The sequence below is a fragment of the Patagioenas fasciata genome, chromosome 1 (genome assembly GCF_037038585.1).
Source record: "Patagioenas fasciata isolate bPatFas1 chromosome 1, bPatFas1.hap1, whole genome shotgun sequence".
Classification (NCBI taxonomy): domain Eukaryota; kingdom Metazoa; phylum Chordata; class Aves; order Columbiformes; family Columbidae; genus Patagioenas; species Patagioenas fasciata.
Window position 1 is genome coordinate 176099005 of NC_092520.1, and position 24994 is coordinate 176123998.

At 54.6% G+C, this 24994-nt stretch overlaps 2 protein-coding genes across 2 annotated transcripts; both read left to right on the top strand.

The window, feature by feature from the left end:
• Nucleotides 1–2756: 2756 nt before the first annotated feature.
• Nucleotides 2757–13445, top strand: NPTXR (neuronal pentraxin receptor). The gene is made up of 5 exons (XM_065833212.2): nt 2757–3547; nt 10270–10492; nt 10605–10849; nt 11168–11347; nt 11740–13445. Exons 1-5 carry the CDS (start codon nt 2966–2968, stop codon nt 11962–11964), a joined length of 1455 nt encoding a protein of 484 aa, XP_065689284.1. The 5' UTR covers nt 2757–2965; the 3' UTR covers nt 11965–13445.
• Nucleotides 13446–19475: 6030 nt separating this feature from the next.
• DNAL4 (dynein axonemal light chain 4) lies at nt 19476–24862 on the top strand. The gene is made up of 4 exons (XM_065846376.2): nt 19476–19560; nt 20924–21144; nt 22398–22481; nt 23677–24862. Exons 2-4 carry the CDS (start codon nt 21073–21075, stop codon nt 23839–23841), a joined length of 321 nt encoding a protein of 106 aa, XP_065702448.1. The 5' UTR covers nt 19476–19560; nt 20924–21072; the 3' UTR covers nt 23842–24862.
• Nucleotides 24863–24994: the final 132 nt, after the last annotated feature.

A 24994-nucleotide genomic window follows, 5' to 3' on the forward strand; every position in this document is an offset into this window, starting at 1 on the left:
GAGCTGGGTGAGCGGAGTGGCAGCTGCGGAGGAACCTTCTGCCTCATTAGGGTGGCCCTGGGTGTGCCCCTGAGCTGGGCAGTAGCCTTGGGTTACCCTCCCCTGGCAAAATGCTCCCTCCTTTCCCCACCACACCCATGGTGCAGGCCTGAGCATCACGAATGGGTCAGCATTCCCCTCTGGCTAGCAAAGGGCTGCCTTGTTCCCTCAGGGAGAGTAGGATGAAGGGCAGCATGTCTGCCAGGCTCAGAGCAGGGGGTGTCCTTCCCCTCATGCCAGCAGCCCATCCCAAATGTCCCTCTCACCCAGGGACCACAGCAGGATGGCCTCTTGGCTCACCCTGACCTGTCCACAGACATCCCCAAGGCACCATTTGGGCATTAGTTAGATGGAAGAAAAACCCTGAATTGCTTGCTCCACATCGTTCTGGGCTGAATCTGTGAGTTCTTGTTAAAACCAGCTTCTGTCACCAATCCTGTTCAAAAATAGGGCTCCCCAAAGCCCTCCCATTGCCTGTCCCTACCCTGTCACCCATAGGAGGGCAGGTTTTTGGCATCACTGCATCCTCACAGAGACAGCTGCCTATTGAGAATCTTTGAATTGCTATTCATGGGACAAGGAGGCTGCTCTGGCTACTCCCCAGCCTGAGTCATCACCCCCTGTGAAAACCTATTTTTGCCACTTCTTTGTCTCTGGGAAGAAGTTGTGGCCCCTGCTGAGGGAGAGGTCAGGACCCCGGGAGCAGTGAGCCCTGCCCTGCTGTGGCAAAAGCTCATCCGCCTCCTGGCATGGGCAAGTGGGTCACGGCTGATGTGGAGGGGCTCACCCATCCCACCCATTGCCATGACAGCATCATCTGGAGGGATAAACCTTCCCACCGTGATCCTGCAGACTTTGGCAGTAAAATCTGGCTGGCCAGGCCAGTGCACAGTCCCCAGCACAGCATTGCTTCCCCCAGCCTGAGAACCAAAAAGCCTCATAGAGGCATACAGGATATTCTGTGCAGAGTTGCAAGTAAGGACATCCCTCCTCTCCTATGAGGACAAACTGAGAGAGTTGAGGTTGTTCAGCCTGGAGAAGAGAAGGCTCCAGGGAGACCTTATTGTGGTCTTTCAGTACTTAAAAGGGGCTGAGATGGAAGATGGGGACAGACTTGTTAGTGGGCCAGAGTTTTAAACTAAAAGAAGGGAGATTAAGGCTGGACACGAGGAAGAAATTTTTTCCAGAGAGGGTGGTGAAGCACTGGCACAGGTTGCCCAGAGAGGTGGTAGATGCCCCATCCCTGGAGACATTCAAGGCCAGGCTGGACGGGGCTCTGAGCAACCTGATCTAGTTGAAGATGTCCCTGCTCATTGCAGGGGGTTGGACTAGATGAGCTTTGAAGGTCCCTTCCAACCCAAACTGTTCTATGATCCCTCCCACCCTGATCTGCATGCTGTGGGATAGGGGCGGCTGGTCCAGCATCCACATGGTTTCGTTTCAAATCAGCTCCTGCCTGCCGCTGACAGTGTCAGGCATGCTGCAGGAAGGGGTGACACAGGGGATGCAATCCCTTGCTACCTCTAGGAAGGGACAGGTTGGAGGCTGGTGGCCTTCCTCTATTCCACAGGGCACAGTATTCTATTTTCTGTGCATCCTGCATCAGTACCCACTCATTCCAGCACAGCAAGCATTCACCTGCCCGGAGCACTTGCTGGTCTCATTGCCGGGCCAGGTGCCTGTCCCTGGGCTTCCTCCACATCCACTTTCCCACCCTCCTCCGTACCCACCTCTGCTTTTCCTCCTCACGGTTCCCTTCATCTCTCTCTCTTCCTTAAACTGCCCATCCGACTTCCTCTCCTCCTCCCACAGCCTCCTAGCACCACAAGCTGAGAAGACCTCTTAGTGTCTCCCATGTGAGGATTTTGGGGGGCTGGGGTGCAATGTACTCTTTGAGGATAGAGGGTGACCATGCCCTGACGGCAGCATCCAGTTCCCTGCTCACATGAAGCTAAATTTGAGAAGCCTTTGTAGCTCTGGCTCCCTTGCAATCCACTCATACATGCCTGTGGGGGAGAAGATGTAATGCCTACCAGTGTTTCATATCCAGCGCTGGAGCTGTTTTAAACACATATGCTGTCACTTTCCTGCTGGCTAGGAAGGGTTCCCTGCCTTTACTGAGCCGAGCTTAAAATCGATTTTGCTTGCCTTCCCTCCACTGCTCCTCTTTGCTTGGCTGGGCTGCATAGCTGAGGTCCCAGCCAGTGTACCTGGGGAGGGGAGAGGGCAGGGCTTGTGTTGGATGGGCAAGCGCTCTGTCAGAGCAAGGAGAAAGCAGGTGCCTGAAGTATCTCCTTTAGAGGCGGTTTAGGGTAAAGTGATGGTAGAGGAAGATTAAATGTACGTATTTATTTCCCAACTGAATCGTGTGTGCGTGCAGGGCAGAAGGTGAGGGCATCCCATGGCTGCTACCTGCAACAGTTGTGTCTGGGGTGGGAGAGCAGGGCAGCCACCCCGCTGTCCTCCCAGAGGAGGCATTTCTAAGAGCTGGAAAGTTGTTGGTTCAATTTTTAGGAGAAAAGCAAGGCGGGAAAGGTCCCTCAGCAGCCCGAAAGACTGCCCCGGTGCTCTCTCAAGTCCCAGTCTCTAACTCCTCTTTCCCGCTCACATCCCGGACGCCTCGCACTTGCAGCCCGAGGAAGGATGCTGGAAGTCCCTAAGGGGGGGTCCCTAAGAGGGGCAGGGCCGGGCGGGGGCAGCGGCGGGGGCGGGGCGGTGCGTGCGGCGCCGCCCGGCACATATAAGCGCGGCGCTTCGGGGCCGCGGCGTCGGTGCTGCTGCCGGTGCCGTCCTTGCCCGCCGGCTCCCTCCGGGCTGTCCGTCCCTCCATCCGTCCCCTCCCGCTTTGTTTTTTCGCTGTCCGCGGGCTCGGGCCCCCCACGCCGCTGCCACCCTGAAGTTTCTGGCGGTGCTGCTGGCGGCGGGCATGCTGGCTTTCCTGGGGGCCATCATCTGCATCATCGCCAGCGTCCACCCGGCCGGCACCGCCGCTCCCGCCGCCACCCCCGCCGCCGACAATGACTCGGCCGCCGCCGCGCTCCTGCCCGCCGCCGACAAGGGGCTGGGAGCGCTGCACGGCCCCGCCGAGGCTCTGGCCAGCGCCGGGCCGCGTCTGCCGGGGGGGCCGCCGCCGCCGCTCTTCAGCCGCTTCGTCTGCACGCCCCTGAGCGCCGAGTGCCCGGCGACCGGTACCGGCCCCGCCAGCGGCCCCGGCCCCGAGGAGCTGCTGGCGCTGCGGAGCGCGGCGGCTGAACTGCGCCGCACGGCGCTGGAGCAGAAGGAGCGGATCCGCATGGACCAGGAGACCATCCGGGAGCTCACCGGCAAGCTCAGCCGCTGCGAGGGCGGCCTGCGAACCTCCCCCGCCGCCGCCGCCGTCCCCCCTGCCGCCGGGCTCCGCGCCGCCCCGCGCCCCGGCACCATGGGCCACCCCCCGGCCGAGCCGCCTGCCGTGCGGGAGCTGGAGGAGGCTGTCCGTGCCCTCCAGGACCGCATCGACCGGATAGAGGTGCGAGGGATGCTGCTAGGGTCGGGGGAATGCTCCCGGGGGAAGATGCTCCCAGGGGTCGGGGGGAAGGAGATGCTCCTGGGGGGGATGCTCTGCACACACCATTCCCAGGGTCTGCTGCCAACTGCACCCCAAACCAGCTCGTCCCCCTTGTGAGGCTTCAGGAAGGTTGTCCTTGCCCTGCTCTTCTACGAGGCCTCTGCCCAGGGGTGAGGGGCTTGCCCTCAACCCCCCTCTCTTCCCTCCATGCAGCATGATCCCAAGGGGCCAGGGCTGCCCTGCTTTTCCCCCAGCCTGCACCCAGGTAGGGCACCTCGCTTAACTCTGTAGCATCCACCAAGGTCTCTGCTTGAGCAAGGGAAGCAGGTTGATGGCTCAGAACCAGATCTTGCCCTTCAGCAGAAAGGTAAATCTTATCTGATCCCGTTGCGTTTGTGAATGGGACATTTCACAAAGTAAAGGCTGGTGCCACCTGCCGCAAGCACAACAACCCTTCCACGCATGATTTGTAGGAGCTGTAGAGAAGGGGCTGGCCGGAGCCACTTGCTCTGCCCAGCACTGTGGCATTGGGCTGTTGGCATTTAGGGTGTGCACCCTTGCTCCCCACTCTGTAGCATCTGTGCAGCGTGTGTCCGGTGGGCTGAGCCCTGGCCTGACTGTGAACCAGCAGCACCAAGGGCTCTGTGGTGATGCCGTGGATGGGACCCATCACAGGGTGCATGTGTGTGTTGATTTATTTGGGCTGATGTGGGCTCAGCAGTTGCATGAACCTTGGCAGAATTTGCAGCATGTAGTGAGGCAATAGTTGGGGCACATGAGAGCTGCTGGACAGGTGTTGTCTGGTTTGCTCCAGACGTACTGTCTTTTCTGGGGGGTTTATTGTCCCCTGAGGTCTACTGGGGACCAGAGCCACCTGCAAGGAGCTTCCTCTGAGTCTTCAACTTCCTCATCTTCCAATTTGGTTCCCTGTTGCCCTCTCCACTTCTTTCTGGAGTTGAGAGTGAGGTCAGGCAGCACCCCATTAGGTCCCTCTCCCCAGCTTTGCCCTTCTGCCTCCCCTCACTGCAGCCTTGTGGGCACAGCAGCAGCAGGACATGGCTGGAAAATTCAGAGCCACTGTGATGACAGACTGAGAAATGAGACCGGGAAAGGGTTATTGTAATGGATGGAGATATGAAAAGGGACAGAAAGATGGAGGAAAAGGCAAGTAAACACATGCACATGTGAAGGGAAAGAGCTGGAGACTGGAGGAAGCACCTGTGAGCTGCCAGGCTAATGCACACACATGAATGAAAACAAACACGAAGGCACACATGGGGAGGGGGGGGGGGGGGGGGGGGGGGGGGGGCATGCAGCCTGGCTGAGCATGATGCCTACAGCCTGATACAGCCAAAGGGAGAGACAGAGTCACCCTGGAACACTCCTGCAACCCCAAGTAGATTGCCACAAGTGGGATCACACAACTGGGCTAACAAATGGATGTGCAGACAGCAGATGTGCTCATCCAGAAATAAAACAGGGGAAAAATAACCCCCTGCACACACACGAGCATGTGCCTGAGAACCTGATGATGCACGGTGGGAAAGTGCCTGACACATCAGTTTGAACTTCAGGGAGCATCAGGGCATTTAGCTGCTCTCTGGTCACACTCTTCCCTTACCCTGAGGGGCTGCGTCAGCTGTGAGCTGCCCTGGCCCTTCTTCTGGGGTGGTTTGCAGGAGGTTTGGGGTGCAGGAAGGTGAAGTTCACAAGAGCTGGAGCAGGCTCCCATGTGCACCATGGGAGCCTGAAGCAATGCTAGGTCGAGGCTCGCACACACACATACTGATAAGGAAGAAAAGCATCATGTCACCAAAAATATTCCCTTTTGCACTGCTGGTGACCTCCGTGTCCGAAGGGTACTCTGCAGGGGAGATGCAGCACCCCACAGCTCAGCAAGCCCTCTAGGTTCAAGAAATGAGGCAGCGTGTCGCAGGGCGCCTGGACTTCGGCTGCCCTGACCCCAGCCTGTCATAATGTGTCACTTTGGTCAGCCTGGTGACAGCCGAGCCCTGGGGTTACACCTCAACCGTGAGGCAAGGGCTGCCTGTGGTCCCCTCCCTGGCTTGCCTTTGCCCTCTCCTGTACAAGCAGACACCCCAAAACTTGCCAGCAGGCTGCTTGCATCTCTCCATCCCATGCAGCTCCATCAGCCAGCCCTGAGAACCTTCCTGGGGTACTCCATGGCATGGGGGGCACTCCCAGCTCTCCTAAAGTGAGATGACAATCACCCCAGAAGGTGATCTGGATGGGGATGGTCCCGGGGTGATTTGCAGTGCGCTGGAGGCTCTGTGAAATCCCATGGGAAGAAATGAAGGAGAGGAAACGCTGTTGAAGTTTGGGGTGACTTAATCCTGGGAGAGGGATGACACAAAATGCTGTGGGTCCCCCTGGGATGGCTGCATCCCAGGGCATTTCCCCACAGACACGGGGTTGCTGGCAGGGATTACTGCCGGAGGCTCCGGACCCAGGATTGTGGGAAGGGGGCTGGCAGAAGATCACTGACCTAATCCGGGTGCTCTCGGCCGCAGCTGTAAGGCATAACAAGATTTATCAATGTGCCAAAAAACCTATTAAGTCATTTCATTCTTAATTTTGATGGCAAGGTTTCCGAGGGACAGCACAAAGAAGGTCCCCCCTCTTTGCTCTCCACTGTTTTGTCAGGCATGGGCAAACACTGGCATGGTGTTCACATGGGGACATCTTCCATCACCTCCTCCTAACCCCACCAGAGGCATTGCTCATCCTTTCCTTGTGCGCAGCAGCCTGGCTGGGCTTTTTCCTCCCAGTTTTTAGGGGTACCTGCCTGTTCTCTATGTGTGCTCATATCCATATGCTCAGGCACAGCTTGGCTTGCAGAGCTAGGGGGTCAAAATGCTCCTTTTCCACGCTTGTAATTACTGCTGCAAACTCTGTGGTTTTGGAGGGGGGAGGGAATCACCCCCTGGGCTGTGCTGGGGTACAGTTGCCCTCCTCACCCCTATCGTCCCTTGGCTGTCTGAGAGGGGCGACAGCCCGATGGGCCCTGAGGGACACCTGGTCTTGACAAAGCCGAACCCTGAGCCAGCGTGTGGCTGTGCCCCTGTGGCTGGTGAGCTGGCTGCTGGCGCGAAACCCTCTGGTACGGGCCTGGGAATGGGAGTGAGGCGGCTGCCTCCCCACTGCCTCCAGCAAAGCAGGGATGGAGAGCCCCAAATCCTGACAGCCCCGGGCCCCAAGCGAAGTTTAAGAAGACCAGGAATGAGCAGCAAGCACTTCTCTTGCAAGGAGGAGGGAAAGGCCAATGCATTCCTGCTCACCCCCACCCTGGAGTTTGACTCCCGAGCTCTTTCCTGAGTCCAAAACGGTCCAAAAAGGTGGCAGGGCCCCAAAAACCCTGGTGCAACAGCTGCACCATCCCGCAGCAGTGAGTATCGCATGTTGGTGACCATGGAGGAACTGTGGGCAGGCTGGAGGGATTTGTGGGTCCGGGGAAGGGAATGAGGCTGCTGCGTGCACACACCCAGCTCAGCATCGTGTTCGCTGGGATGTGCTGGGGCATCATCCCCTGGGCATCGTCCTGCGGTCCTGCCTGCCCCATCCCAGCAGCTGAGGTGGGCACTCGGGTGCCGGCAGTTGAGGGGGAGCAGCGGGGCCCAGATTTGCTGGTACATTAGTAAATGAGGCTCTGATCTCCTTACATAAAGTACATTTGCTGACCGAGGGCTACAGCCCAAGTGAGCGCACGCCGATGTGGCCGCCCCAGCCCTGCAGCCCCCCACTCCTTCCTCCTCCTCCCTAGCCCCCCCCCCAGCCACTGACATTTAACGTGATTAATATTACCTGGCATCTTTCAATCTTTTTCGCCGGCTCCGGTGGCCAAAAAGCGTCGAGCAAGCCTCCCCCGCACCCGCTGCTCACTACCGTGCTGCCTGCACGGCAGCAGATGGGAAGCCGGGTGCCTGCCGAACAGCCAGGGAGAAGGCGCTTCCCCCTCCATTCCCCTCCCCAAAGGTCACTGGTAGATAACAGCTGCACAGCTAACATTAATAATTTTGCAAATAATTTGATTTGGGAGAAAGATGCTCAAGCGGCAGCATGGAGACATGGCATGGAGGATGGTTGGAGGTCCATGGTCTGGCTGCGGGGATGGGGATGATGGCTGCTGGGATGCTCCTAGGATGATGGGGTGGCCCCCAAACTCTGCTGGATAAGGGTACCAGTTGCATCACTTGCCAACAGGAACATGGGGTTGGCAATGGTTCAGCCGGCCACATGGTTCTGGCTGTCGGTGTCCCAACTGTCGGGCTGGCGGGGCCAGGGAGAGCTGGACAGAGGGTTGGATGGGGAAAAGCTCGGGAAAGGGGAAGGAACTGAGCAAAAGGGGAGAGGTAGCGTATATGTGCACAGAGGGGTGCATCAGGAGATGCTCTGAAGCCAGAAAAATGAAAAAAGCCACAGGGAGAAAAGTTACAGAGGGAAGAAAATAGCAGCAGGGAGAGAAGCAGGAGGAAGAGGGAGGAAAAAAAAGGCATTCAGTCACTACTGAATAATGTAGGGCAGGCTATCAGGGGCTAGCGAGAGTGACAAAAGCTCCCAGCCTTTTCTTTTTTCATCATTAACAGATGGAGCTGTGCACGAAAGCAGGGACGTAGGCTCCAAACCTGCAGCTCGAGCAATCAAAGCGTGCGGCAGACAGGCACGCACCAGCCTCCGCCGCAGCCTGAAGGGATGAGAAAAGCTCTCGGAGCCCACGGGATGCAGACAAAGAGGAGAAAACAACCCCCATCCTGCCTGCACTGCCCCCCACCAGCACAGCCTCCTCTGTGTGGATACGAGCATGGGCAACCCCGGGTGGGAATTATCCTGGCTTGAGGATGGGAATTAACCTTTCCACTCCTCTTTCCTTCCCTTCTGCTGTCCCTTCCCTGTGTCTCAGCCGCTGTACTGGTGGTTCCCTAAGATCCCTCCCAAAAAAATGGCTAAAGTCCATTCCCTGTCAGCTAATCCCTCCCTGTTCTATACTAAACACAGGATACCCTTTGCTGAGTGCTCTTCCCTTCCCAGAGAGGTTTTGCTCTTTCCCACGAGAGGATCCCCAGTGCTGCCAGAGCCAGCCGGCAGTGAGAGCTGGCGTTTGGTCAGGGCTAGCAGATGTCCCCTGCACAACCTCTTTTTTCTTGCTGGGTTTTGTTTCTCCACACTGTTTTTCCTCACAAAACCTGTGGGTTTGTCCCAGCAGACCCCGCTGGAGGCTTCTGCAGACCCTGGGGCATTACAGCTGTCCTCTTATTTACAGCCTGAGTGTTCCTGCCCAGCATGGGGACATTTGTGCTCATACCAACACCATCTTCTCACTTCCCCTCTCCCTATTACCTTCTCCCTGCTGTTCCCATCTGCCAAGGTTGCATCCTGCCCAGCCAAACCCAGATTTCTTCCAGCCTTTCCCTCCCCTCTGTTGTTGATGATGGATAGCAAAGATTGGGGGTGACATGGGGGGTATCCCCCCCCTGCACTTTTGTATGTGGGATCATCAAGTCCTGTCCATCCTGGAAAAGCAGGATATAGGGAAGAATAAAAAGCTGGAAGCCACACTATATATGAACATGGTGATCTCCTCCAGGCCAGCTCCAAGGATGGGGGGAGTCTATCTAGATCAGTAGGGATGGCATCACCCCGTGTCCCACCAGCACAAGCTATGCAAATGTCCAGGGCTAAAGTAGCCATGCAGACCCCTCTTGGTGCTGGAGTGGCTGTGGTGGCCCCTGCCTTGGCCACCATGACTGCTCTGGCACCTTCAGGAAGGTCTGGCAGCACAGAGAAAGCGGTCACCACCTTTCCAAGCCTGTGGCAGAGAGCTTAATGCCCCGAGGACGTAGGGTGGAGAGAGGCCTGCTGTTTATGGAGAAACACTGGGATTGTGGCAAAGGGCCACCTTCTCCCTTCCAGCCTGGTTTTCTTCTAGCTGGAATGGGGTCTCTCAGTGAGGTGGGATCTGGGATCTTTGTAGGGTACAGTAGTGGTTGGGAGCATCTTTGCCAGGCACTGGGTTTTTGATCAGCCAAGGGAAGAGTTTTCATCTGGGTTTTAACCCTTATAGGACAAGATGCACTCAATATCCCCAAGTAATGGGTCATGTCTTGAGGACTGGAGGACCTACCACTTTCCCCACTTCCCTGTGACATCCTTATGGCCCAGCAGAACCTGGCTTACACTTAGGGAGAGCTACCTGCCCAACCTGGCACGTGTGCACACACCCCACGTGCCAGCTGAGCTGAGCTAAGGAGGATTGCAGCCCCATTATGTGATGTTAACGTGCTGGCTGTGGTGAAGCTGCCTCACGTGCAGTGGGAAAGGGGAGCCCCAAGCTCCTTTCTATGTTGTCCCCTCTTCATGGGAGCAGAGACAAGGGATGACCTGAGCACTCATGTGTCCTGTCCTGGCTCTGTCTCTGGAGCAGCAGAAAGTCATTAAGAGCAGCCAAGCTTTGTTTTGCAGCAATGAACTCAATGGGGGCTCTGGGAGGGGAGGTACAAAGTCAGCTGGAGGCTCTCGAAGAAGACCCCTCTGCAGATGTAAGGTTGTGGTCCAGCAGTGGCACGGGCTGAGCATGTCCTTATTTAATCTCTCACAGTGACACTGCACTGAGTTTTCTCTTTTTTCCCTCCTTCCCTGCCCCCCGTCATGGCTGCTGCCGAGCGCAGCAGGAGCTGCCAGCCCGCACCAACGGCTCGGTGCCCACCGCCCCGGCGCTTGCCCGCGACGCCCTCCACACCAAGATGGAGCAGCTGGAGGAGCAGCTCCTCTCCAAGATCCTGACCCTGCAGAAGGAGCGCCAGGCCGCCAGCACTGACCGCACCCAGCAGCAGCACAACATTGAGAAGGAGCTGAACTCCCTCCAGAACCGGGTGATGGAGCTGGAGCATGGTGAGTCCTGCCCAATGGGGATGGAGGTGGCACAGGGGTTCCTGGGACTAGCCACCCTCATCTCAACGATGGGTGCTGATCCTCCTCTCTCCTCCCCATCCTTGGCGTGCAGGACCACCAGGCTATAGCCCTCCTGATGCCTTCAAGGTGAACATCCCAGTGCAGAACAACTACATGTACGCCCGCATGAAAAAGAGCCTGCCAGAGCTGTATGCCTTCACCATCTGCATGTGGCTGAAGTCCAAGGCCTTGGGTGGGCTTGGCACCCCCTTCTCCTACTCTGTCCCAAGCCAAGCCAATGAGATTGTGCTGCTGGAGTGGGGCAGCAACCCCCTGGAACTGCTCATCAATGACAAGGTCAGTCAAGCTGGAGTGGGGACAGGAGGGAAAGCTCTTGCCCTCATCTCCCCTGCTTCAACCCCCCTGGGAAACAATGCTCTTGGGGGTACCAGGGTGGGGGACCTGAGAGGACAGGGCTCAAGGTGGAGGCAGGAGGATGAGGAGGATGGCTCACCAAGGTGGGTTTTGAGAGGGAGAAGCAGCACATCCAGATGTCTGCAGAATTTGGGATGCTGCTGCCATAGGGGTGTACCACTTGTCCTGTGAGGCACTGGGGGAACACTGGAGTCTTCTGGCAGTCCCACTAAGTGCCAAGCTCTTGCATTTCTTGCAAAGGTTGCTCAGCTGCCACTGAGCCTGAAGGACAAGGCCTGGCACCACATCTGTGTGGCGTGGACCACCCGGGATGGCAAGTGGTCGGCGTACCAGGACGGTGAGCAGCGGGCTGCTGGTGAGAACCTGGCCTCCTGGCATGCCATCAAGCCCCAGGGCATCATCATCCTGGGCCAGGAGCAGGTACGTGCTGGCTCACCACCAAGGGCTGCCAGTTCACATCACTCTGGTGTGAAGCCAGATGAGGGGAGCAGCCGCCAAACAGGGTGAGAGCAGGGGATAGCACAGGCAGATTGCATTGGCAGCCTGGGCCAGGGGCTCTTCTGCCCACTCATTCAACCTCCGGGGGGTGGCACACGCACTTGTCATCTTCTCTTCCCACTCTCCACCCCTGTGTCCCCAGCTTGCTCCCCACCTTCTTCCATCTTCCCCACACATCCATCTCCCCTCCTTGCCACAGAGTATCTTGTTGCACTTCCGCCCCATCTTTTCCCTCTACCCCTTGACCTGTTTGCCCACCGGATGTGTGTCCCTCCTCTCATCCCCATCCCATCACCTCTCCTGCTCTTTCCCAGGACACGCTGGGTGGCCGCTTCGATGCCACGCAGGCCTTCGTGGGGGAGCTGGCCCAGTTTGGCGTGTGGGACCACATGCTGGCACCGGCGGAGATCCTGGGCTTGGCCAACTGCACCTCCCACCTCCAAGGCAACGTGATCCAGTGGGATGACCAGGCGGTGGAGGTCTTCGGGGGCGCCAGCAAGGCAGGCTTTGTTGCCTGCGAGGAAGGGAGGAAGGAGTGAGTGGCCCTTCACCCCCTCCCCAGTGCCAAGGAGCCGGACCAGCCCCAGAGGGGACAGCGGGGAGCCCCTTTCCTCCTTCCCAGACCACCAAGCCTTGCTACTGCACTGGGGAAATGCTCAAGCCCCCTGCGGTGGCATCCTGGGATGGGGGGGTGGACTGGCAGCCTCCTTCTTGCCCTCATGCCAGCAGTGCAGCTTGTCCCCCCTTCCAGCAGACCTGCCGCAGGGTCTCGCCTTGCTCTGTGTCTGTTTTAGGATGACCTCGCTGTACCTGGAGGTATCTCTGATACGGCAAGGGTCCCTGCCTTGTCAGCCCCAGTGGGGAATGGGAAGGAGACCACCATCTGCCCCAAGCACGGTCCGGCCAGTGTGCAGACATCCCCCGAGCACATCCCCTTTCCTTATTTATTTCTAGCGCCACTCTGTCTGGTCTTGTGAGCTTGTACTCCAAATGAGTCCAAAGGCTCAGCTGGGAGCATCTTCCCCTCAGGCCCCATCCCCTCTTCTCCTGCCTCCCTGCTTTTTCAAACACAGCCCTGGGGAGGCCAAGGGAAGATGATGGAGGGTCGCTGGTGTGGTGTTCCACCCCTGTGCTGCTTCCCTTGCCTCTGCTGCCTGTTTGGGCAGGGCTGCCCGAGGGGAGTCAGACTTTTGAGGCAGAGGGAAGCAGAGTGGGGCCCCCGCAAGCTGGGGGGTCAGTTGGACACTGAGGGAATGGGGGAAAGGAGCAAAACATCTCCCCAGCCCTGGCTGGGGTGGAGGGAGTGCAGCACTGCCATCAAAGGGCATTAAAACAAGAAAGAAAAAGAGATGGAGGATGGTGGTCACTGGAGGAGCCCCGGCATCCATCCCCCAGCCTCTTGGGCAATGGATGGGGTTGCTGCCCTCACCTCCCCCTGCTTTGAGCTGCTGCCAGCCAGGGACAGGGCTTCTGCCAGCCTTGGGATTGGCGGTGATGATGTGGGCTGGTATTTTCCCTGTGGAGTGCCTGAGTATACACTGTTTCCACGCCACGTGGTCACCAACGTCTTGATATGTGAGTGTATGTGTGTGTGTGTCTAGGGGGGTGTGAGGGTTATTTCAGGGGTCTCATGGTTGCTAAATGCAATGTCCAGCTTCCAGCACTCCCCGCTACCCCGAATCCTACTTTGTGCTTTCCGCAACGGCTGCCCCACAGACTGGGGGAGATGAAGCGGGCAGAGAGGACAGCCCTGCCACCATCACCCCCCCAGCAGGATCCCCACCAGCGGTGCCGCAGCTCAGCCTACTGGGGGGGACACAGTGGGGACAGCTATAGCCCTTGTGCCAAGTGGGAAACACTGTGACCTTCGTGGACCCTGCTGAGCTGCCCCCTCTTCCTCGCTCGCTTGCACGCTTTCTCCAGTGCACGTTCGTGAAAGGGGCCCCTGACGTGCGCCTGTGTTGGGACGTTTCTTTTGTAAAGCTGATTGTGGACAATAAATGTGACATTTTCTGTTCAAGCCTCCCATGGGGCATGAGGTTGCTGCAGGGACAGAGGGGACCAGCCGGCCCGAGCTGAGGTGTCCTTTGCCAGGATGCTCAGGGTGACATCCCTGGAGGGAGACAGCTGGCCCACAGCTGCATATCTGGCATTACAGAAATATCATCATGAGCACCTGGGTATTGTTGCATTCTGGGGGATGGGTGTCACAGTTTGGGCACCCCTCATCTACCCTGTCATGAAGCAGCATGTACAGGCTGCTGTTGAGGGCTTGAGGGGAAGCACCACGTTGTGAAGGAGGAACTCCCATCCCCATGACAAGGAAGCAGAAAACAGTGGGAAATCACGGCTTCCAGGTCAGACTGTGATGGCGAGGAGCTCACATTGGGTATAAGTCTAATTAAGTACTAGTAATGAGTTCCTGACCTAGCTAGGCACCAGCTGGTTTGCCCTCGGCACAGTTCTTTGAGCTGTCTATTCTAGAGCTACCTGTGGCCAGCTCTGCACAATGCTTTTGCCCCTCAGTGGGTCCTGTCCCTCCTAAGAAAAGCACAACTTTACCAATATTTGGGGAAAACAGCATAAAGCCAGAGGACTCAGTTTTTCCCAGGTCTCTGACATCGCTGATGTGCTGGTGGGGTCTTCTTGCTGAGCCAGAACTGTTCCCACTTCTTCTAAAGGGTATTTCATGCCATAAAGCAAAGTCTGGAGCTCTGACCTTCAGCACATCTCATCAAAGCTGGTAGGGTTTTTTTGAAGAAAAAAATAACAACTCCAAGTACGTACTTCAGCTGGAGCGTAAGCTCAAGGGCTTTGCTAAGCTGGAGGCTTACCCTCATGTTGCTAACAAGAGGGGGTTCAACAGGTGACCTCTGCTCCTGAGCCCAAGTGACAGCAGCATAATTAGAAAGGATGGCACTTTTTAGAGAAGGAAATGTCCAAAACAGTTGCCACAAACTTAGGAGGAGGTGAAATAGTGGGGGGATTGGTCTGGGAAACTCTCTTCTTGAAACAGCAGGAGCCCTGGAAGGGGGCTTTTAGGGCTGCCAGCCATGGCAGAAGACCTGCAGGAGGATGTACAAAGGTGGAAACAGCCTGGCTGCTGGGGTGGGCTACTGGCATCAAACCTGTTTCTCTGGAGCCTGGAAACCCAGCCCATGCCAAAATCTGCGCGAACCCCCATCAGAAAAGCAGAAACAAAGGGGACATCAGGAGATGCTCAGGCAGGGACTTTGGCACTGCCCTCAGCCTCCCTGCCAGACAATGCTGGCGCGATCCCAGCCCCAGCCATGTCCCTGGGACATGTGGATCTGTCACTGCTGGGACAGGAGAAATGGAGGAGCCTGGTGGCACGGCTTCTGCAGGGTGATCTCTTCTCCTCTCAGGGCAGACCAGGGGAGACGCAGGAAAACTTGATGCAATTTATCCAGACGTTTTAAAAGCTTACAGGAAAAGCCTCTGTATAAGGCTCTTCAGGAAACTAAGGCATTACAGAGAGATTAGAAACTGGTTGGGAGACAGAAAATGAAGAGTAGGAATAAATATTTGATTTCCATCCTGCCCTGGCTCCCTGCAGGAAGCAGAAGCTGCTTCTCACCCATCTGGGGAGGAGGAGAGCAAAAAGGGACCGTTTATTTTTGGTAAGCCGAGCCTCGCAAGAGCTGCAAACCTAGGACAGAGCTTAAAAGGTGGAGGAGAGAACAAATCAATGACGTTGCTGGCTGGAAGGAGTAATTACAATGACTTAGACATATTGCTTGCTTCTAAATTAACCAGCAGCACTCAGGAGAAGCCTTGCATCTCTCTCAGGGGAGCCGGCTGGAAAACAACACGTCGCACACAGAAGAGATGAGGAACAACGAAATCACCCTGAGGGGAGGTTAAAGAAGGAAAATTTTAACAACAGCATGGAGAAGGTTTTGGGGGAGACAGGCAGAAGCGATGGATACCGCCTTTATGCTCTCCTCTGTCTTCTCACCAAGGGGCTGTTAACATGCTTCAAGGGGAGGAGAGGGACAGCCATTGCCCTTTCTAATCTGCGGGTCTTGCTGCTGCAGGGCTTTCCACCAGCCAAGGGCTCAGCCAGACTCAAACACCACCCACCTTGGAGGGAGTTATCCTGCAGGGAAGCCAATGAGGTCAAATATGGCAGCAGGAAACCTCCAGGCCTGATGGCTATTAATTATCAGGTTTGAAAAGAAAACCACTAGGATTTCTGAACCCCTCCAGCCCCTGCCTGGTTTTCTGGAGGGCACGACCAGGCTCTGCCTCCCTGGGACACATGCGGCCCTGGGACCTCCATTTAGGGTGGGCTGCAGGGAGCTCCTGTGCTTTGGGGAACTCCATGCTCGCAGCTCATGGCTCCCTGTGGTGTGTCAGCGTCCCGGTCCCCTCAAACCAGGTCAAGCCAGCCCATACTTCATCCCCAGGAGGTGACACTTCCAACGCCCCCATTCCTCGCACTGCCCTAGCCATGGGGGGCTGCACTAATTGCCGTCCTGTGCCTCTCCATCCCGCCAGGAGCCTCCTCTGCTCCCTCACCAGGAAGGTTCATTAAGACTCGTGCAGCACTCGCATGGCGAATGGGCTGGGCTTCCAGAGGATCTGGCACAGGAACATCCCCATGTGGCTACCAGTGCTGCAGCAGTGGCTCTTACTATAGCTACAGGATCACGCACAGGGCACTGCTTTGTCCAGCAGCCCAGGGGATCCAGCTCTCCCAAAGCAGGTTGCTCTCTCCTGCAAGAGCTGGGTGTATTCGGCCTGGAGAAGAGAAGGCTCCAGGGAGACCTTATTGTGGCCTTTCAGCACTTAAAAGGGGCCTGTAAGAAAGATGGGGACAGACATTTTAGCAGGGCCTGTTACAATAAGACAAGGGGTCATGGTTTTAAACTAGAAGAGGGGACATTCGGGCTGGACATGAGGAAGAAACTTTTTACAATGGGGTTGCTGAAACACTGGCACAGGTTGCCGAGAGAGGTGGTAGATGCCCCATCCCTGGAGACATTCAAAGCTGGGCTGGACAGGGCTCTGAGCAACCTAATCTAGTTGAAGACGTCCCTGCTCATTGCAGGGGGTTGGACTAGATGAGCTTTGAAGGTCCCTTCCAACCCAAACTATTCTATGATTCTCCCCCATAGCAGACCAGGCTGCTTTTGGCTGCCAACCGCTCTTGCACACCAACGTCCCCATCACTGCCTTCCCTCACCTCAACACAACATGGTGTGACTCTGATCCCAGTGAAATGTGGCTTTAGCATCCCCACAGGGCCTCCAGAGTGCTTCTCCTGCCTCCAGAGAGCTGTGATCATCTTACCCATCCTGGGGCAGCTGCAGGGCAGAGCTCGGTGTGTCCCATGCCCCCAGGCCCTCTGGTGCTATCCCGGTCTGTGGCCGATAGGCAGGACAGCAATCTCTAGCCCCCTGCTTTATTGCAGAGAGGATATGGGGCACGGCAGGGTCTGTGCCCATGGAGATGATGGGGAGGTCCCAAACCTGGCCAGAAGTGGCCAAGGAAAGAGTCTGTGGGTGCCCTCTGCCTGATGAAGAGTTAGCCTGCCATCCGGTCTTCTACCATCAATGATGGAGACAGCTAAAAGAAAACATGAGGTAGTATATATGTTCTAGATACATGTATTTTGCAGTCAGCAGTTGCATTTCTGTTTCTCAGCTAAGGAGTACAACACAATCTTATGTCAGGCAGCAAACAGCACTTCTTTGTTCTAACACATTTCACCGTGGCTGCTGAGAGCAAAGGGCTGAAGAGTTTCCATCTGTGATTAGTGGCAAGTAAGAAAGGACCAGCCAGAGCACAGCAACCATTGCAGTTCCTTAAAGATCCAGAGAGGCAAATCAAACACTTGCTCTGGACTCACCTTCACCTACAGAAACTAAAGATCAGGTGATGTGAAGCCAGCTGTGTATCTGCTTTTTACACTAGCAGCTACAGGGACGGGTATGTGCTGGCTGTGTTGGCCCAACAAGGCTCTGACTGGCTTGTGGCACTGTAGAGAGGCCATCCATGGAAACCCTGCACTTGAGGGTCCACCAACAAACCACCTGCATTTTCCTAAACTGAAGCCATCACAGATGAGGACGTGCCAGCAGGATGCTCTCCTTCCTCAGGTGGTATCTCTACCTTGCATCCATGCTGTATCACTCACCACAGTCAAAACCAGTGTCCCCATCTTTGGGTCCTCTGCAGTTTTGGGTTTGGCCATTTTTCCTTATCTTTTCACCTGGGAACTGCTGATTAATAGTCCTTACAACCAGCACTTCCCAAGGGAAACACTCCCTGGGGACACACTAATGAAAAAAAAAAAACACATTTAATTGAACCCAGAATCACACATGCATGTGTGCTTCCCCTCCACACACACGACCAGAGCCATACACACACAAACACAGCAGCTCATGCCGACTTGCTGCTTAGTAGCAAAAGTGGGTGAACTACATAGGGATTAAAGCATTAAAAAAAACCACGGCAAGAATACGGTGCTTGAAAGCACTGTGTCCCCAGAGAGATTAGAGTAGCTGCCTGGAGATAAAGTAATGATGATGGAAAGATCTTCCTCGTAGAGAATCTATTCCTAATTATCTCCTAAAAAAAAAAAAAAAATCTCCCAGCTTTTATCTGTCTCTTGACAATTTTAGTGCTGTGCCTGCCTCGTTGCAAGAGACCAACGCTCACTGAAAGGAGGAAGGAGAAGGAATCATTGCAGGAGGCAGGAGCGGTAGGAGAATAAGGGGGACATGAGGCAGCACTTCATTTCTGTCACCACCGGCAGCAAAGGCAGAGAAAAACAAATGATTGCTGCAGTGTGTGTCGTCTTTCCGAGCCCAGAAGCAGCTCTGCTGCCTCCATCACTGCTTTGTCAGGCAAATGACAACCGGGAGGTCTGATTCACTGTTATACTGGTGGAAGAGACAACAAAATGTCCTCCCTATGGTTATAGGGCAGAGCTGGGGGCTTGGAAGTTATGGTGAGGGAAGAGGACTTCTCCATGAGCTGGCAGGGGCAGGAGGGTGCCCAGCTTGTTCCTCCCCCACTCTTTTCCTCCTCAGACAGCTAGAAAGCAATTACTCTTTTAGCAGACTGCCAGCAATGAGGACATTTCAAAGAGACACCAGCCAGAAGGCCACATGGAAGATCTGGCCCACCAGCTACTCTGCAAGACAAGGACTGGTCTTGATGGAAACCCACGCACCATGCCCAGCAGACAGGGTTTTGCGCAAAAGTCTTTGTCCTCGGTGTTATCCTGGAGTTTGCTGCTTCTCCGCCTGTATTGGTTTCAGACAAATACAATTCTAGATCCCTAGGAAACCGTTTAAGCCCTGGTTTAGAGGCAATCAGTGTTTGGCTACTGCGATGTAGAGGCAACACAGGTTTCCCAGAGAGCTGAGAGACCCAAAGCAGCCATTAAAAATATGAAGGCCGTGGAAGGCAGCAGAGGGGTGGCGAGTTCAGTGGAGATGGGGGTCAGTGTCACAGGAGCTGTTTGCAAACTCATGACCCACCCTCACAGCATCATTTTCTCCATTTGCATCAACATGCAAACGTGAGCCCGTCCCGTAGAATGAAAACACATAAAGCCCCTTAACTTCCCCAAACTGCTCCAATATTTATCTTTGCTGTTTAAATCTAAAGGTAGAACTAGACCCCAAAAGGGTTATAAGTCAGAAAAATATCAAGTCTCCTGATACAAGGGGGTTCATGGATGCGGCTCAGAGCCCGTCGCTGTGGCCAAACTCCCCCCTGAACCCTGGGGAAGGCGGGAAGTCCGGAGCCGCGTGGAAGCCCCTTTTCAGGGGCCTTTCCCCAGGCCACAACGGGGTGTTTAGCGACTACAGCTCCGCGGTGCCGGCGGCCGCTCCCCCGCCTCCGTCAGGGGCACCGGGCCACAACAGGTGGCGGCGCAGAACCGGCAGCCCACAGACACCTCACCGCCGCCCCAAGCCCCCGCGAGGTAGCCGGCAATGCGGGCCACCAATCAGGTGCGCCAGGCAGTGCACTCACAGCCAATGGACGGCGGGGTAGGCGGGACTTCCTGCGTCCGTTGCTACGACAAGCACGGCTTTTCCTTAGCAACCGGCGCTGGGGTGGTGGTGCGGGCCGCGGCGGCGGCGGCGGCGGAGGTGAGGCTGTGACCGAAGCTCCCTCGTCCCCTTCCCCTTGCTGTTTCTGGGGCCGCTTGCTGAGCCCTCCCTTCTCACTCCGCGGGGCTGAGAGCGGCGGGCTGGTGTGAGGGGGCTGCTTCGGATGTGCGGCCTGCCCGGACCGTGTTCCACTCCCCCTTAGTCGTGCCGCAGAGGGGGTTCCCCCGTGCTCTGCCCCCTCCTGCCCCTGTGCCCGGTGGCTCCGATCCCGGCTGCGCCACCCCCCACCTCCGGGGCTGTGGGCGTCTTTCTGGACTCACGGCTGGCGGGCAGCCCCCAGACCGCCTCCCTGCCCTGTCTTCTGACCGCCGCGGCCGCCCCTCGGCGGCTCCTTCCCGGGAAAGCCGCCGCCGGTCCGTGAGGCAGCCCCCGGCGACCTGCTCGATCTGTAACCTCGGGCACGTCTCGGGGAGAAGCTGGTATTGAAGCAGCTCCCGGGGTTTGCTCCGCTGTGGGAGGCGGGTGCCAGACAGGTGGCCTTTTCGTCCTGTGGAGGTTGTGGTGGGGACGTCTACAGGTTCCATGTTCCCTTGTGAGAGCCGGTAGTCTGTCAGAGTTGATGCTTTAGCCAGCAACTCTACATGCTCGGCAGAAATGCTTCATCTGGGTGGTGTTGCTTGACACTGTGTTTGTTTTGTTTTGCCTTTAATATGGTATCGTCCTTACTTCCTCTGGGTAGGAGAGGAAGGTGCTTAGTTCTGAGTGAGAGTACCAGAGGCACAGCACAGTGATATGCAGAGGCCAGTCAGACAGTGCTGTGCCTCCGCATTGCTCAAGAAGAGGCTGGTTGGTAATTAGGCCCAGGGCCATGGTTCAATGTTTTCCCATATGGTCCTCCCCAGCTGACAAATGCTTGGGGATGTGAGGAGCAAGTGCACAAACCAGACCGAGATGTTCCTGTTAAACATTTCCGTCCAGACATGTACACTGATCATATTCTTAAATACTCTTACCCTTTGCTTGTTGAGCACAGTTTGAAACCCTTGCAGATAATAGCATCCTGGGAGAATACTTTTGGAATTAATCAATAGACATAATGGCCGATGTATTGTTCCCTCATCCCTTGTCGGAAGCTGTACCCTGATGCAGCTCTTACCTCAAGCTCGATTGGTGTTTCTGGGAAGTACTGTGATCTTGAAGCCTCATTTATGGAAAATTATAGGGGTTTTAAATTTGTTTACTTTAATAATCTGTAGGATAACTCTCTAAGTGTGTGGTGTGCGAAGATGGTACTGAAAACCAGGAAATAACTGAGATGGGACAATATTCTCGTAATAATTTTATTTACCTTCCATTTTAATTCAAGGCTTGCTTTCTCTTTCCTGTGTTTTTGTTCGAGCAGTGTCCTCTGAGCTAAGAAGTAGCCCCTCCTGCTGAAGCTGCTCTGCCCGTGCCCTCAGAGCTGTGTTCCTCTCAGCTGTCAGTGCCACAGCACCTTGCTGAGCTCCAGGCAGCCCCTCCACCCCTTCCCGGGGTCCCTGTGGAAGGACCATGGCAGACACCGGGGAGGGGAAAAAGGAGGAATCTGATTATAAAAGACTTCACAGCTTTCCACTGATTAGGGTAAGAGGAGAGATGCCTTATGTGTTTACTAGTGTTACAGATATGAAATTCTACCCGAGCCACAAAGATGATTAAGGGAGTGGAGCATCTCCCTTACGAGGAAAGGCTGAGGGAGCTGGGTCTCTTTAGCTTGGAGAAGAGGAGACTGAAGGGGTGACCTCATTAATGTTTATAAACATGTAAAAGGTGAATGTCATGAGGATGGAGCCAGGCTCGTCTCAGTGACAACCAATGGTAGGACAAGGGGCCGTGGGTACAAACTGGAACACAGGAGGTTCCACTTAAATTTGAGAAGAAACTTCTTCTCAGTGAGGGTAACAGAGCACTGGAACAGGCTGCCCAGGGAGGTTGTGGAGTCTCCTTCTCTGGAGACATTCAAAACCCACCTGAATGGGTTCCTGTGCTCCAGCAGGGGAATTGGACTAGATGATCTTTCAAGGTCCCTTCCAATCCCTAACATTCTCTGATTCTTACCAACCTTCCAAACTAGAATTTCTCCCCTGACAAGTTGCTGTGAGAATGTGGGTACTGATGGTCCTGTGGAGGGATCCCAGTCATCACCACTACTTTCTACCTCTCCTTGACCTCTGCCAGGGAAATTTATTAGCACCGTTGTTCCCCCCATCAGCCAGGGGAAGCCTGGGGCAAAGTGATCCATCTAATAGATTGAACATGCTGCATTTGGAGCCTTGTCCTGTGTTCTGGATACAGCTTTCTTTTTTTCCTAGAGGAGCTGGAGTAAAAGATCCTGCTAGCCAGCCAGGTAACAGAAGAGGAAGAAAAGGCTATGTAACTTAGAGTTCTTTATTATGCTTATAGCAATAGTTAAGTACAGTGGTTAGAGCAGTATTAACATGTTTTCCCTTCATCTTATGACAGAAAAACTGAAAAAAGTATGTATCTACTCCTCTAAGCTGGGTTTACTTAGTGCTAGTCTTAATGCTAGGTAGAGAAAAATTCTACATTGTCTGGGACAAAGGAATGAAGGGGTCAGTTGTAATGCAATAAGCCATTTTTATGTGTACCCTTTTCTGAAACAGTGGAAATACTCGATGTACAGACAAGCCTGTGCAGCTGGTGATGCCCCCATCTTGAAGCAAGCATTAAAAGTCACAGGGACCAGCTGCCTTTTTCCCATGCCCAGCAGTCTAGACCCCTGCTATAGCCTAGGCAAAGTAAGGGCTACTTGCTGTTGTCTTGTGTCTAGCTTTTATTTTTCTGCTTAGTTCCTCTTGTTTTTTTGCTCTTTCTAGCACACGGACATGCCGGAGGAGATGCGTGTGGAGGCCATGGAGCTGTGTGTCACAGCATGTGAGAAATATGCCACCAACAATGAGGTACTAGCTAAATCCCAAAATGGCCAGCCTTCAGCTGCTGCAGCTCAGGGAACCTGCACGAGCAGGGTTAAGTGTGCTGGGCAGAGTGGAGTCAGATCCTGACGTCCTATTATTCTCTCTCTGCACTGAGCAAGGGTAGAAGAAAGCAAAGAGCTTGGCTAGAACTCAGATTCAGTTCCCTTTGTCAGCAAGACCCATAACAGCATTTTGCTTTCCTGCAAGCTGTAGAGATTAGTAGCAATGACACTTCCCAAACCTTACCTTCTTCCTGATCCTGCCTTGCCTGTGACGTGCTTCCACTTGGTTCATAAAGTGCCCTTTGTCCTGATGGCTTGGTTCAGAACTGTGTGGAGGTGGGCCCTTCTCGACTGTTACTCAGCATTGAGCAAGGCCATCCCCACTGGAGTGGGGAAGAGACTCTTGTTTTGAGGATGAGTACCTCAAAGTCTTTGAACCTTTAGGTACAGTCTGTTAAGTCTTCCCTTTCGGCTTTCAGCCTCCTGAATGAAATTACTGAGACTGTATAAATGGGGTGTGATGCAGAATTTACAGTTTTCAAAAAGGTTGCCCTTAACTTTGAGAAGCAACGATAAAGGAAAGCACACCTGGCTCTATGGGCAGGGCACAGACTGCTTGTTGCCAGAGCAGTTTTGTGTTGGAGCAAGGTAAAGCTATGAAACCAGAGATTCCTTCTGTCCCATCCTGCCTGAGACACCTCATGTCATTGCAAGATCTTCCTCTCTCCTTTTTTAGATCACGCAGGGTGTGATCTAGAAGCGAGCCTTTAAAAAGTCAGCCTAGTTTCAGTGTTTTGGTAATTAGCTGGAGGAAAAAAATGGACTCCTGTAAAAATAGCTGCAGCTTAGTGACCTGAATCTCCTCTCACGCTCGCTGCACCCAGCATAACTCCATCAGCAGCTGAACCAGAACTCTCACTTCAGACTGTGTGAACAAGAGAAGTGATTGTGAGATGCGGTTCTTTAATTTCTCCTGGCTGCTGTGTCAGGGGCTGCTGGGAACAGAGAGATCTGGTTTACCCTTGAGCCTAGCTCTGGGGAGGTCCTGGTTCCTGCGGTGCAGCTGCTGTACCTGTTCAGTAGTCTAATAAAAGGAGAAGATGATTAGGGGGCTGTTTGCATAAAAATTCACTGCTTGCTCTGTCTCACCCTACACTCTCCTTCTTAACATTCTCCAGAGTGCTGCCAAGATGATCAAAGAGATGATGGACAAGAAATTTGGGTCCTCCTGGCATGTGGTGATCGGGGAAGCTTTTGGCTTTGAGATCACTCATGAGGTGAAGAATCTACTGTACATGTTCTTTGGTGGCAGCTTGGCTGTGTGTGTCTGGAAGTGCTCCTGACATCTGGCTGGGTCTCAGACTTGCTTCATATAAGAGATTTCTTCATTCTCTTGACAGATTTTGTACAATCTGGAGGTGGGGCTTTATTTTTAATAGTTAAACGTCAAGATTGTTTTTTTTTTTTTCGTACTGACTAACAGTTCCGTGGGATACATATAGTTGGTGTGTGCGTGCGTATAAACTTGCTAAGCTCTCCAGTCCTTGCTTGTGGGATTTCTCATCTGTCTGTGGCTCTTTCCTTGGTGTTTGAGCCAAAGCAGGAAGGAGATGGGGAACAGGTAGTCTCATGACACGCTGCAGAGCTGTACAGCAGCACTAGGAGGGGGAAACGAATAAGAAAAGATGCTGTCTAGCCCTGTATTTTTTTTTCCTCCCACTTGCCCAACATTGTGTCCTCTCTTCTTTGCCTTCCCCACTATCATGTGGTATGGGCTCTGACCAGCACCTGTCTCTCCTCTCTCTGAATGCTGAGAATACCTTCTTCCCTGCTTCCCAGATATCCGTACAGAACTGGCAGTGCCAAGGGTCTCCCTTTGGGCTGCCGCTGGAGGTGTCAGCCACAGGGAAGCAGACTCTGCTTGCTCTTCCCTTCTTCTTTTTGAGGGTACAACAGCTGAGCTGCCTGGGTGTAGGAGGTTGCTATGCAAACTGCCCCCTCCTTTCTCACCCACCGCACACTGACACAGCATGAAAACATAGGCGGCTGACGATGCCTGGGGAGTGGGTGAGAACTCTTCATAAAGCTCGAATGCCTCCCTGTCAGTTCCTGGGGGTGTTGCAAGTGCTGTGTACTTTCAGCATCTTGTTTGGAGGCTGGTAGAGGAAGGAGGCTCCATGTGAGATATCACTTGGTCATCAGAAACCTAACGTCTGTTTGGACTTGCATTCTTTTAGCTTGCTTCGGTTTTTTAAAGCTGTCGGTGTTGGAGGATGGAGTGAACATAATTATATGTTACGTATATGGCTTATTTATATAAATCTGGGGAGCTGTGTTTTTACAATAAAACTTCAGTAAAATGTCCTTTTCTGTGTGTGTTCTAAAATGAAAATCCCAAAGTGGAAGATGAGAAAGAATAGTAGTTCAGGAAATGTGAAAGTAAGCAAGCAGTGGTGTAGCTCAGGTGAAGGACAGTGACAGGTGTCCATCACATGT